General features: G+C 39.4%; 1 protein-coding gene across 1 annotated transcript in view; it reads right to left on the bottom strand.

Moving 5' to 3' along the window:
• Nucleotides 1-14,153, bottom strand: part of LOC125102237 (fibrocystin-like) — a 53,471-nt gene that overhangs the window by 31,815 nt on the left and 7,503 nt on the right. The window contains 2 exon segments of the mRNA XM_047733202.1: nt 4,250-4,337; nt 5,276-5,411. Of these exon segments, the coding sequence (XP_047589158.1) occupies nt 4,250-4,337; nt 5,276-5,411 (224 nt within the window).

Below are 14,153 nucleotides of genomic sequence, written 5' to 3'. Positions count from 1 at the left end.
TGTCTTAAGGTCAGAGAGTAAACAAATTACTGTTCTGTCTTGTGAATCTCATATCAAAATGTCAGCAATAGCTAAATGGCATTGAATAATGGACAGAATGACATCATCAAAACAGGCAGTTTAAAACTACTTCCTAATACAATTTTGAATGTTTAGTTTTTACTGGCCAACATTAGGTAGCTTTGCTTAATTATCTCACTTTCTTTTTTTTTTTTTTAAAGATTTTATTTATTTATTTGACAGACAGAGATTACAAGTAGGCAGAGAGGCAGGCAGAGAGACAGGGGGGAAGCAGACTCCCTGCTGAGCAGAGAGCCTGATGCGGGGCTCGATCCCAGGACCCTGAGATCATGATCTGAGCCGAAGGCAGCGGCTCAACCCACTGAGCCACCCAGGCGCCCCAATTATCTTACTTTCTTAATGATGTGGCTTGTTTCTGCGAATTTGCACATCCCCATCACATTGGGCTGTCCTCTTTCCTCGGAATTTTAAACCTAAGGAGTTTCAGGCTTAACTGCTTTGGTAAAGAAATGACCAAGAAGACAAAAATAGGAGTCAGCAATATGGATGTTACTTTCACCAAAGTGAGTAAAATATACATTGTTATGACTGGAAGAATAGGAAACATGGAGTCTATGAGGTGAGTCTCACAGAATAAGCAGCATTTCCTGGGCCTTTAAAATTGGATTGTACAAGCAGAAAGTGGACAGAGTGCTCAGGAGAGTAACAACACTGTGGAAGTTTGGGAAAGTCATTTTTGTGTACAGGCTGAAAAGATTTAGTTTATTGATAAGTAAGTAGATAGGGTAGGGAATTTATAGGCCACAAGAGTTGAAAGGCAAATTAGAAAGAGATAGCAGACAAGTTTATAGCTCTAATAAGAAAGAAAGAGAGTGAGACAAGCCTGAAACAGTAAAGGTTTTGAAGCTATGAAATATTTAATCATGAAATGTCAATTGCCTCCTCAGGAACATTTTTTTTTAAAGATTTTATTTATTTACTTGACAGACAAAGATCACAAGCAGGCAGAAAGGGAGGCAGAGAGAGAGGGGGAAACAGACTCCCTGCTGGGCAGAGAGCCTGATTTGGGGCTCAATCCCAGAACCCTGAGATCATGACCTGAGCTGAAGGCAGAGGCTTAACCCACTGAGCCACCCAGCTGCCCCCTCACACTTTTATTAAAGATTTTATTTCAAGAACATTTTCAGAAGGGACTAATTCTGTTTTCTGGAATTGATGAGAGGTACCTTTACAGGAAAACAAAATATATAAGCTAAATAAAACAGTGATATAAAACAAATTCTGGGACTAATTCATTAAAAACTGTTTTGAGTGATAATTCACTAATTTGGAAACTTTATCATCAAAATTGTGTATCTTTCCTTTTTTTAAAGATGTGTAACAAAGAACGAAAGGACAATATCATCAGGAGAGACAGGTGCTATATATCAGATGTTACTAACAGTTTAGGCCAAAAAATAAATGCAACTAACAGGAATGGCAAGATTTAGTATTTCTACAATGGTCTTACTCCTATAAAATTTGGCATGTCATGTATTTTACAGAGTCCCTGTGAAGGCGCTTAGGCTCACAGCCAAGGTAGAGCAAGAGATAACAGTAAAGTCATGGCTTATTTTTGGAATCCAGTTACTTTATGGATAGACTGATATTTTGAACTGGTAGATGAGTCATTTACAACAACCCAAAACCAACAGAAATGTCCTAACCAATTCATGAAGTACATAGAAATCTGATAAGCTGATTTTTTAAGAGTTAACAATGTATCTTTTACCTTGCTTCTAATGGTTGCCTGTGTGTTTAATGCCATTGGTGTCATTTGATGTCCATGGTGAAATCATTGCCATGACCAAGGTCAAGAAACTTGCTTTTCTTCTAGGGGTTTTATAGATTCAGGTCTTACATTTGAGATTTTGATCCATTTTGAGTTACTTTTTCTGTAAGGTGTAAAATAATGCTCCAATTTCATTCTTTTCCAGGTGGATATCTAGTTCCTCAAAACTATTTGCTAAAAAGTCTATATCCTTTCCCCATTGTGTGTTCTTGGCTCCCTTGTTGAATATCAGTTGGCCATGTATGTGTGGATTTATTTCTAGGCTCTTTATTCTGTTCACTTGGTCTATACCTTTGTCTTTAGGCAAGTACCATACTGTTTTAATTTTTGTAGTTTTGTAATATACTTTGAAACCACAAAGTGTGATGCTTTCAATTTTGTTTTTCTTTTTTAAGATTGCTTTGGCTTTTCAGGATCTGTTGTGGTTCCATATAAATTTTAGAGTTGTTTTCTCTATTTCTATAAGAAATGCTACTAGGATTTTGATAGAGATTGTACTTAATCTGTAGATTTCTTTGGGTACTGTGGACATGTAAAGCAAAGTTAGACAAGTAGGATTATATCAAACTAAAAAGCTTCTGTGCAGCAAAGCAAATAATCAACAGGGTGAAAAGGCAACTTACAATGGGAGAATGGGAGAAAATATTCACAAGCCCTATATCTCATAAGGTGTTAATTTCTAAAATATGTAAGAAACTCCTACATCTCAATAGGATAAAAAAAGCTAATAACCTGATTTAAAAAAATAAGCTAAAGATTCAATCAAACATTTCTCCAAAGAAAACCTACAAATGGCCAACAACTATAGTATATGAAAAGATGCTCAACATCACTTATCATCAGGAAAATGCAGACTAAAACTACAATGAAATATAACCTCACACCTATTAGGATGGCTATTATAAAAAAGAGAAAGAGAGAGAGAGGAAGGAAGGAAGAAAGAAAGTAAGTGTTAGTGATGACGTGGAGAAACTGGAACTCTCATACACTGCTGATGGGAATGCAAAATAGTGTAGCCACTATGGAAAACGGTATGGAGATTCCTCACAAAAATAGAAATAGAATTACCATATAATCCAGCAAGCCCACTTCTGGGTATTTATCCAAAAGAATTGAAATCAAGATCTCAAATAGGTATCCAAACCCCCATGTTCATTAAAGTATTATTCATACTACTTAAGACATGGAAACAATCTAAATGTTTGTTGACTGATGAACAGATTTTAAAAAGGCAATGTGTGGGCTGCCTGGGTGGCTCAGTGGGTTAAGCCTCTGCCTTCGGCTCGGGTCATGATCTCAGGGTCCTGGAATCGAGTCCCGCATCGGGCTCTCTGCTAGGCGGGGAGCCTGCTTCCTCCTCTCTCTCTCTCTCTCTCTCTCTACTTGTGATCTCTCTCTGTCAAATAAATAAAATCTTAAAAAAAAAAGGCAATGTGTGCATCAATGGCATACTATTCAGTCTTAAAGAAAATTCAGAAATATGCAACAACACAGGTGAATCTTAAAGACACGATGCTAAGTGAAATAAGCCAGTCATAGAAAGACAAATACAGTATGAATCTACTTACATGTAGTACCTAAAATAGTCAAACTCATACAGGCAAAGAATGCAATGGTGGGTTTGTTTTTTTTTTTTTTTTTATGTACAACTTCAGGGAAAGTAAATGAAACTAGCAGTGGTACTAGGACTGAACAGGAAGGCAACAGAGGACAAAGAAAGGTGGAGAGGGGAAAGTAAACTCTGAGGACCTGCTCTGGACCATGTGCTTTGCATTTGCCATTGTATTTTTTCTTCATAACCCTGAGAGTGTTTCTATTTCCCCATAGAAACCACATCATAGGGGTGCCTGGGTGGCTCAGTTGGTTAATCACCCAGCTCTTGATTTCAGCTCTCAAGGTCCTAAGATTGAGCCCCCGTGTGGGCTTTGCACTCAGCAGGGAGTCAGCTTGGAATCTCTCCCTCTCTCACTGCCCCCCCATCTCACGCCCCTTCTGTCTATCTGTCTGTCTGTCTTTCTCTCAGATAAATAAATAAATCTTAAGGGGGGGGCGGGGAAGAACCATATCATACCTATGCCTTGCTCCCTGGGCCAGTCCATGATACTGTACCAGAATCATTTGTCTTGGGGGACATGCCCTTTTTCTTATGTCATATTGGGGATATGGTTATGACAAAAGTGCTACTTCATCACGCAAGGAGAGAAGAGGATGAGGCTCCTTAAGTATTTACTGCCAGTCTAATCTTGCTTTTCACAGATACGGCATTGTAGGGGATAAAGGAGATTTCTTCCAAATTACCCAAGACACTATTACCAACCTTGCTAGGAATTCTAATGGCTACAAACATTTTCTTGCAGATGTTGTAGTGACAGGTGTCTGAATGTCACAAGGACCTACCTTTCAACACTGAATCTGATGTCCCTTCCAGGGAAACAGAAATGACCCAAGGCTCTGAGGGGGGGCCCAAGGACTTTATTCTCCGATTCTGGAAATAGAAAAAACAGGATGGGAGGAGTTGGATTGAGAAGAGAATTTTTGTGAAGTTATCTAAAACAGAAAAGAAATCAGACTCTTATGAAACACAACTCAGTAGAGACAGGCAAAGGAAGGAAAGTGATGAATATTTTCTCTCTTGTGTTAAAATATATCAAAATTAGCTCATCGCGAAAAGAGAATGGAGATTATTGCAGGAGAAGTTGAGGCAGGTTAATGAAGAGGAGAAAGGAAAGCTAACTTTACAGAAGAGGAGAGTGGCATTACATGTTGAAGATTAACAAGGAAGCCATGTTTGAGAAAAAGAAGAAGGACCCAGCCGACTGCCAGATTCCCTCAGAAGGGCCAGGTTTCTAAGTGTGGACCTCAATGTTACAGGCTTCCTCCACGCACAAACATGTCAGGGGTGCATTTTTATGATAAAGAATAGAAAGCTGATTTAACTGCCATATTTCCCTTCCTTCCCCCCATGACTTGAGTAAATACAGAAAAGGTAAAGTAGAATCAGAGGGCATGGACACTAAAATCAGAATTAAGCACAGACGCCTTCATTGATGACTGACTTAACCACATATAAGAGAAATCATTTACAATAACATTAAACTGTAATGCAGATGTGATAGCAGACATTCTTTCATTAGCATACGAAATGACTTCTTTGGAAAGGCTAGATTTCCAGAAGATACAAGAAACCCGCTTCAAGGAGTTGCTGAGGAAAAGCATTAGACTTTTGTTTTTACTCTTGATCAAATTCTGGGCACTCATGAAAGTGGAAGGAAGTCAGCTGTGAGGTGGACAGCAGACGACAAAATCTGTAGAGGTTCTCAGTGCAGCTGATAGTACTTGGGGGCTACTCGGTATATGTGTGACGTGTACCAGACACGACATGCTCCCAGCTCTCAATAGGCACTGTTCCCATGAACCAGTTACCTGCTTATCCAGAAAAATGAGCCGTGGTTGTACTGTAAGCTCTTTTCCCACTTCTCCATCTGAAGGCTGGACCAGGACCGAGAGAGCATACGGCCGAATATATATCAAGTTCTCAGTTTTAAAACTGCTTGTATTTCTGGCATGTGTTGACAAAAAAGAGAATACATCCATAAGGTTACAGCTATCATGGCAGGAACGATTTCTAAAGTGCATTATTACCCAGTGAAAATATTTGCATTTGCTATTGTTTCTAGAAACTTCGTAATGTGGTATATAGAAAATATGACCTTACAACTCAAGAATAATTAAATGTTTATTTTTTATGTTTGCTTAGCATTGGTAAAGGATGGACTGGGTATGCAGGAGGGGTGGGAAGAAGCACAAATTATGAACTTAGATTTTTATCACCATTCATTAATATCCACCCCAAAAATGCCGTATCAGACTAAAATATTTAGAAGGTGCAGATATGTCCACTAGTTTGCTCGTAAACCAGCTCTCCCCCAAAAGGCTCTGATTTGTGATGTTTTCCAATTTTTATGGGATAAAGACTTTGAGGATGCCTGATTCTGTGGTACCAAGATGATGTCACCGAAAAGAACTGGAAGAGATGCCTAAGAGCAATTCGGGCAACAACACTCTTTTACATAGAATAGCTCACGTAATCCTCACAACAACCCTTCCGTATTCACATTCTCCACAGTGTGCTTGCACTGAATAGGCTACGTAACTATGGAATTGATTGATTAATCTATTTTAATTGAATGAAGCCCTTAGGGCGAATAATAACTTAAAATTCATATATGCTGAGCACTTACTGTGTACCAGGTACTATTCTAAGCTTTCCACATGTAAACCCATTGAATCTTTAAAATGACACTGTGATTTAATGCACTTCTTAAACTTGAAGAAACTGAGACCCCAAAGGGCTTAAGTAACTTGCCAAAGGTGTGACAAATGGTTAAGTGTATGATCAAGGCCTAGAGCAGTTAACCAGGGGCGCCTGGGTGGCTCAGTGGGTTAAAGCCCCTGCCTTCGGCTCAGGTCATGGTCCCAGGGTCCTGGAATCGAGCCCCGCATCAAGCTCCGATTCGGGCTTTCTGCTCGTCGGGGAGCCTGATTCCTCCCCTCTCTCTGCCTGCCTCTCTGTCTCTGATCTCTGTCTCGTGATCTCTGTCTGTGAAATGAATAAGTAAAATCTTAAAAAAAAAAAATAGAGCAGTTAACCAATGAGCTATATTGTTCTCACCTCTTTCAAGCACATTAATTGCTGATGTGACTTAGCAATAAAATACAATAAATACAAAATAAAATAAATGGTTCGTGATACCTCAAAACATCTTTTTTCCCAAAGCTTTGGTGTATTTGATGAGCAACCTAGCTTTATTAAAGAACGGGTTATATATCTACTGCCTTTTTTTTTTAAGATTTTATTCATTTATTTGACAGACAGAGATCACAAGCAGGCAGAGAAGCAGGCAGAGAGAGAGGAAGAAGCAGGCTCCCTGCCGAGCAGAGAGCCCGATGCGGGGCTCGATCCCAGGACCCTAGGATCATGATCTGAGCTGAAGGCGGAGGCTTTAACCCACTGAGCCACCCAGGCGCCCCTATATCTACTGTCTTATTAAGCCTATCATATGTTATACATCACAGTCAGGCAATAGATTTTTAGCAATTACGTGGAAATATACAGACATCACATATCTCATGTATTACCTAGTATAGAGCACCCATTGTTGACTTACTCTCAAAACAGCTTAGATCAGTTCTAAAAAGGTTTTGAGTTTAAAAAAAAAAAAAAGTAGCCTACCCTGTCCCAATTAAATACTCATAAGTCAACTACGTTATCCCCCCAACTGGTTGTTTTTTCCTCTCTCATCTAAGGAGAAAAGGATAAAATATATATTTGGCATGGAAGGTGTATATCAGGCAAAGACGACAATTATTCCTAAAAAGAGGAAAGAGTAGCAGAGCAGATGCTATGGATCACGAACTATGAAGTTTCTGTAGGGAGCACTTTCTCTCTTGCTCCTCGGAGAATCCTGGGAAACGGAGACAGGGTGGGAAGATGTGGTCCTAAGAATCCCTTTTGGTCGTCTATGGGCCACGGCAGGACCTCTGCACTAGAATCACTCACTGGGAATTCAGCATACAGCAGCCTAATCATCATTTATTAGTTTGCTTAGCCAAAGTGAAAAAAGCCTTTCTTTTTTCTCCTTTTTTTTTCTTAAGGGGAACAATTTAAATCAGATTTTTTTTAAAGCCATGCTATTAATTCTATTCTTCCATGGCCCCAGTTATTGGAAAATTCTAACATTGCTACCGGATCCTATTTTCCCCCTAACTCATTTCTTAAACGCTTTCTGATGTGGGGTGGGGTACAGGCTAGTAATGGGCTTAGGGAAGCCAAAAACTCCAGCGGAGATCCTGACATAAGCACGTTGATGTCTAGAGACGAAGACATGGGAGCCAACTGCCTGAAAAGGCGCTGGCTGAAAGGCCCGTCCCTGACACACTTTAAAGTTTATTGTGAGCAAACATCTCTTATTAAATGTAAACAGCATCTCACTGGAGGTCAGAGACTTGCTGCTACAGCATATCCCAAGGTAATACCACTTTAAGCTCCACATAAACTCTTAAGCAGTTTCTATCCTAAAACCTGACCGTAGGTGGTACAGTTTTTTACGATATGTTATAATAGTGCAATAAATCTGTTAGCTTAAAATCGAATCTCTGTGGCCTTTTAGAGAAATCATCATTAAATGCAGGGTCCTGTTAATGATGCCATCGAAGTGAAATTGTTTAATCTGCTAAGGGGGTGAAAGGTCACCAAATGAATTTTTTATAATACATCAACTTGACACGCAATAGGGAAAACTGTAATAGATAAAAGCAAAGGAAAAGGGCACTGTCTTCTTCTGATAGGTCAATAGCAGCCAAGAGAGTCACTCATCCACTTTCCTTTCACGATGGGGCTCCTTTTGCATTTAATATGGACACCCAATTAATACCTCAGCACCACAGACAACCTCATTTTAGGTGACTTATAGCAATTTCTCCCCCTTCCCTGAAATGAAAGTGATCACAATACATCATAGCATTGTGCGAATTAACGTTAATTGATTCAAGTTACCAAGCAATGATGGGCCACTTATATAATCTAGGCGTTATTGGGTGCTAGAAGGGATGGAGGGAAGATTAGATTCCAGTGTCCGTTGCTGTGACGACGGGAGTCACCTGACGTCTTGTTAGACAGTTGTAAGGTTCTATTGCTGGCCCCAGTGGGGTCGTCAGTAAACTGGAGTGATGTCCAAACATCATTATATGCTGCTCCGATATTAAAGCAAAGGGATTAGCAACTTATTGCAAGCAACCTGGATTTGTCATTGTGCTGTCGTTATCCAATTTCCAACTGCTAATGTGACTGTAGCCTGCGGGCTGAAGGACCTACAGCCAAACTTTAAAGAATGGGGGAGGAAAGTTCCCTCCAACCCTCCCAGTTTTAACCACTATTTAACGGCTTCCAATACCCAATCGGGTATGTGAAAGAATTTTTTTTCCCCTTTAATGCTTAAGCATAAGCTAAAAAACAACAACAAAAACAACAACAATAACAACAACAAACAACAAGAGAATGCAGACATTTTTCCACTTCAGAAATCACCACTGTTCATGCCAATTCTTGCTTTTCAATCTGCCAGATCCTGAAACACTTACTCTGCAGAGGACAGGATTATTTCTATTTGCATGGCAAACTAGCAAACAAAGAAATAAAGCCTACTGAAAGCTGGCTCTGGGCAAGACCCAGGGGGGTGGGCTGAAGGTAGGGGCATTAGAGATCCTTTCTTGTTCCTTCTTCAACCTTCGCCTCCTCAAAGGGACTCACTCAGTTTCCTGTGAGAGTGCCCATGTTTTAATTAAATGTTTCAGGGGTCCTGCATTTTCAATCAGTCCTGTTTTAACCAGGCTAGATAGGGCAGAAGCTTAATGAGCCATGAGGAGGCTTGAATTCCAAAGAAGTTTGCAAGATTTCATACCCTAGAAGAAGATAGTAAGTTCTCCAGTCAATTCAGTTTAAAAAACACATTAACCCTTCTACTCTGGACAAATGTTCTAGGTACTGTGAATGTGCAGAGATAAACAAAACACCATGACCTCTGTCCCTCAGGAACACAGTCCCCTCTTCTCACACATCCCCCCACCCCATATAGTTGGTAAGACAAGAATGACTTTCCTGGCTATCTCTCAGAGTATACACATACCATTTTACTTATATTTCCCAGTCCTTATGCTCCCTATTAAACTTAGCCAGATGCCTTTAGCTGCTGTCAACTCCTAGGGAGAGAAGAGGGGAGAAATGTCTTGTGATCAGATGATTTCCTTATGGCACAATAACGAAGTGTGTCCAAACCCAACACACTGTAAGAACCCAGTACATGTTACTGTAGTAACATGATGACAAATCAGTACCACCATGTACTTCTTCTGCTCTTAGGTCTTTACCTGCCTCTGGAAAGCCACTACCTATCTTGGCCTGGCCAGCTTCAAGTCCTGGTATACTCCTCATTTGGTATGCTTCTTGCTCTGCTTTAATACTTATTATTAAACTCTGTGGTTCTTTGAAATTATTCATTTTGAATTGAGGCTTGAGCCACCTTAGGTGTAGGTTGTAGTGAATAGGCAGAGAAATGGGCAGAGAATAAGCCTGGCATGGTCAACTCAATGGTTAAAACCTAAATATTTTAGATGGAAACTCATTTAAAATAATATTTTATAATAAATTTATCATGACTGTCTTATCTGGGATAATGGAAACTCTGAATACATTCTTTAGGATCAGAGACGAACTATTCAAAATGTCCTGTTTGCATTAGGGTGCTGTAGCAGTCACACAGTGTCCGGGAAATGCAGATCCAAGATTTATTTGATGGAAGAGATCTAATACACGATACTGGCTACACAGGAGTATCAGAACAGCAGAGAAGCCAAACAGGTTACATTTTCACTGTTTGCAACAAATATTTAATGATCATTTCTTATGCATGACAGTGGGTTTAGGCCACTCTTGGGAATATAATGTAAGTAAGCATTAACCTAATAATTATTATAAAGATAAAAATATACTAAAGTGAATATAACTGAAGTCAATTTTATGAAAAACTAGACTAATGGTGAAGCAGGTTCATACTGAATTAATTACTTTGTAATTATATATAGGATTAGATTTAATATAATATATTCTTGTTAAATATTTGTGCAAATGTTTGTTTTCTCTATTCATTAATTTTTAAATCTCTAGATTTTCATGGGAGCCATATAATTTTTTGGACATAATAGCTGTTCAATGACTGCTTGGGAAATCCAAGACATTGAAATGTGAGTTTGTACGAGTCCTTATTATATTTACCTACAACTTCACCATCCATACAGAGACCTTAACTACTTGGTTTTGAGGTAGCAGGGTTCAATTTTGGAATTAGAACTATATGTGAATGTGAATGGGGACCGGCTAGATGCAGATATGTCAGCTGCAGCAATGGATTACAATTAACATCTTGTTTATAAGGAAAATAGCAGAGGAAACATAACCTGCAGAAGTAGAATCAAGGACTTAGTGATCTGGAGCCATGACCCCTAAAGGTATCACTGCAGAAACAGGACTGTGAAATAAATGATAATTTTAATGATGACCATGAATCATCAATAAAAATGAGAATGGTTTACATTATTTCCTGTTTAATAAGTCTGGATAATGTGTTGTGGTTTTTTTGTTTGTTTTCAGTTTAAGGGATGAACGCATTTAAAATGTAATGATAAAAGCAACAGTGTTTAACTAAATGGAAAGTTTGACTAAGCAGAGCATCTCATTTTCCCACAAAGCCAGATATATGAAATACCATTATGACAATTTTGCCATTCACCTAACAACAAAGCAACAAATTTGTATTGTACCGAAAAGAAGAAGTAGCACAGAAACATTCTTCAATGGCAGGTCAGTGGTTTTGCCATGAAGGCGAAAAGAGACAAGCTGGTTATACAGAAATCTCTTCCAGAAAGAACATTCTGCCAGTCTTGGGAAGAATGTCCTCACATGTTGGTAGGAGATTCTGTTCCTGTATACTCTGGACAGCTGTGTCCTAGAGAGCAGGTGCCTAAGGGTATGGAGAGCAGGTGCCTAGGGATATGCAGAAGATGTTAAAGGAGACTGTCAGTTGGCTATTTGTTGTTAGTCTCACCAATGGTCTCAGCTAGCTCTCCTCTCTATACTAAGGTGATGGGCTCAAGAACACACAGGCCCTCCTACAGTGTCTTGCTCACCCTCACTAGATCTGTTTTCAGGAGCCAAGGATCCTGGCAATGTCATTAACAGAGAACCTAATTTGAGACAGCGTATTAGATTTTTATTGCTGTGTAACAAATGAATACAAATTTAGTGGCTTAAAATAATACAATTTATTATTTTGGGGGTTGTGGATCAAGCGTGCAGACTGGCGTGGCTAGGTGTACTGCTAGAAGCTCTCAGGGAGAATCCACTTCTAAACTCCTCAGATTGTGGGTGGAATTTATTTCTTTGTGGCTATAGAATTGAGGTCCATGTTTCCTCACTGGCCATCAGCCAAGGTCCATTCTCTATTTATTCCACCTGCTTTTTTTTTTCCATGTGATCTCTTCCATCTTAAAAACAGTGACACGTCAAGCCTCTCACACCTTGAATCTCTCTGTGTTCCTCTTCTGCCAGAGCAGAAGGAAGCTCTCATCTTTTAAGGGCTCACGTTATTATTTGGGCCAAACTTGATAATCTTGGAGAGTCTGTCTTTGGGTCAACCATGCCACAGAATATACTGTATTTAATGAAGGGCTATGTGACCATATTCACAGATTCCTGGGACTAGGGCAGCCCATCTTTGGGAGGCCCTTTTAAAAATTGTGCCAACCATAAAGAGCTTTGGCGTTTCAACATTTAAACGTCCATAAAAGATTCAGATACATTTAATTTATTTAAAGGTATTTTTAAAATTTTGTTTATAGTGAAGCAGGGGAAAGGGAGAGAGAAGAGGAGAAAGGAAGGAAAAAAATTTAAGAGAGCAGGGATGCCTGGGTGGCTCAGTAGGTTAAGCCGCTGCTTTCAGCTCAGGTCATGATCCCGGGGTCCTGGAATCAAGTCCCGCATTGGGCTCCTTGCTCGGCGGGGAGCCTGCCTCTCTCTCCACCTCTGCCTGCCTCTCTGCCTGCTTGTGTGCTTTCTCTCTCTCTTTCTGACAAAAAAAAAAATTTTAAGAGAGCAAAAATCAAGTTCCTACTGAAACAAAGGTAAGCAATACAAAATATGTCCTGCCAGGATTCCAGATAAAAGAATATAGAAATAAGACTCCTGTGCAGAATGTCTGGTTTAAAAAGGGCAGATTGAAATTATGTTTATCTCTGTGTCCCCTACTCCACTGAAATTACTTAAAAGAATATAAATAAATAAAAATGGTGTAAACAAAGACGTTAAGAAGGCAGGAGAAGAGAGAAGTATTGACAACAGAGGTCAATGAAGTTTTGGAAGATAGAAAACAGGTTCATGGAATTGACTTAGCCTAGCAGACAGAATTTAAATCCACATGTCTCTCAAAGAGGATAAAGACCAGGAGAGGCCAATTCACTTTGCATTATTTAATTAAAAAGTAGAGAGAACTCCATTTCTACCCGGACCCCCATTAAAGAAGTTAATAACTTTTGGAAAGCTGGTAGTATGCCCCTTAAAAAGTAAATGCCCAATATGGCCTCAGTTTGTTGAAACACATGCAAACCCATTATATTAACAGGAGTGAACCTCTCAGGAACATCCTTGGTAGTTTTCACTTAAAAGGCCTGCATCCTGGGGCTGATTCCGCTGTGTCAAGGTCAGTTCATTAGCTTGTCAATGGCTCTGCACTGGGTTCAATGGAAGCCCCAACTGACACTGATCAAAGTTGAAAGAAACAGGGCTGGCCCCAGGCCTGCGCAGGCCTCCAGGGCTGCTTAGCATATTGTGCAATTCTTTGGACCATGGGAAACCTTGCTAATTTTCATTCTATCCCTTAGGACAAGGCATTTCTCATTCTGCAGAGATTTATTCAGATGTACTTAAGAAGCAGCTTTCCTGATCTTCAGAAGATTTACTTTTTGTCTTATGTTTGAAATCTCTCTTAAAATATGAGAGGGACAGAGAGAGATGGGGGAATAGAACACATTCCAACAGAAAAATCGATGCTATAATATACATGTTCAGCAGCTTCACATTAAATCAGAGATATCTGAGTCGGAGGTGAAAACATGATGGCAATGATGGATGGTGGGCCATAAAGGTGACCTCCTCTCTGAAGCTGTGTCGCCTCTTCATAATGGAGTGCTACCCCCACAGATATGTGTGTGTACCTAAACTGGTGTCGGACCCACTCTTTTTGCTGGGTTTCCTCTGCTATACCTCTATTGCTTCTACTCTTTGACTCTTCTCTCCTTCTACATAAAGGCTACATATTCATGGAGTCTCTTTTTATATGCAACACAAAAATCAGTTATTTGGGAATGATGGCCTATTAGAAAAAGCTCAGTAAAATCTAAATAATATTTAGCAATGGAATGGCCCTTTTTCTCTTTAGTCAGCCATGCATATAATATATTTATAAGAACTCAGTGGGATCTAAATGCTATTGGGGTAAAGAATAAAGATATTTAAATATAAGCTAAGGTGCATTGGCATCATTTGTTTCAGGTTCTTGATTCTTGTATGATGATGCATTATTGCCTAATGACATCAATAACATGGTGACAGTTTAGTGGTTGATAAAAATATCCAAGATTTTTAAAAATTTTTATTTTATATTTATTTGATGGAGAGAGAGAGAGTCAGCAA

Source organism: Lutra lutra, chromosome 6 (assembly GCF_902655055.1).
Source record: "Lutra lutra chromosome 6, mLutLut1.2, whole genome shotgun sequence".
NCBI lineage: Eukaryota > Metazoa > Chordata > Mammalia > Carnivora > Mustelidae > Lutra > Lutra lutra.
The sequence above is the reverse complement of the archived record's forward strand: the minus strand, read 5'-3'. Positions and strand labels throughout refer to the sequence as shown.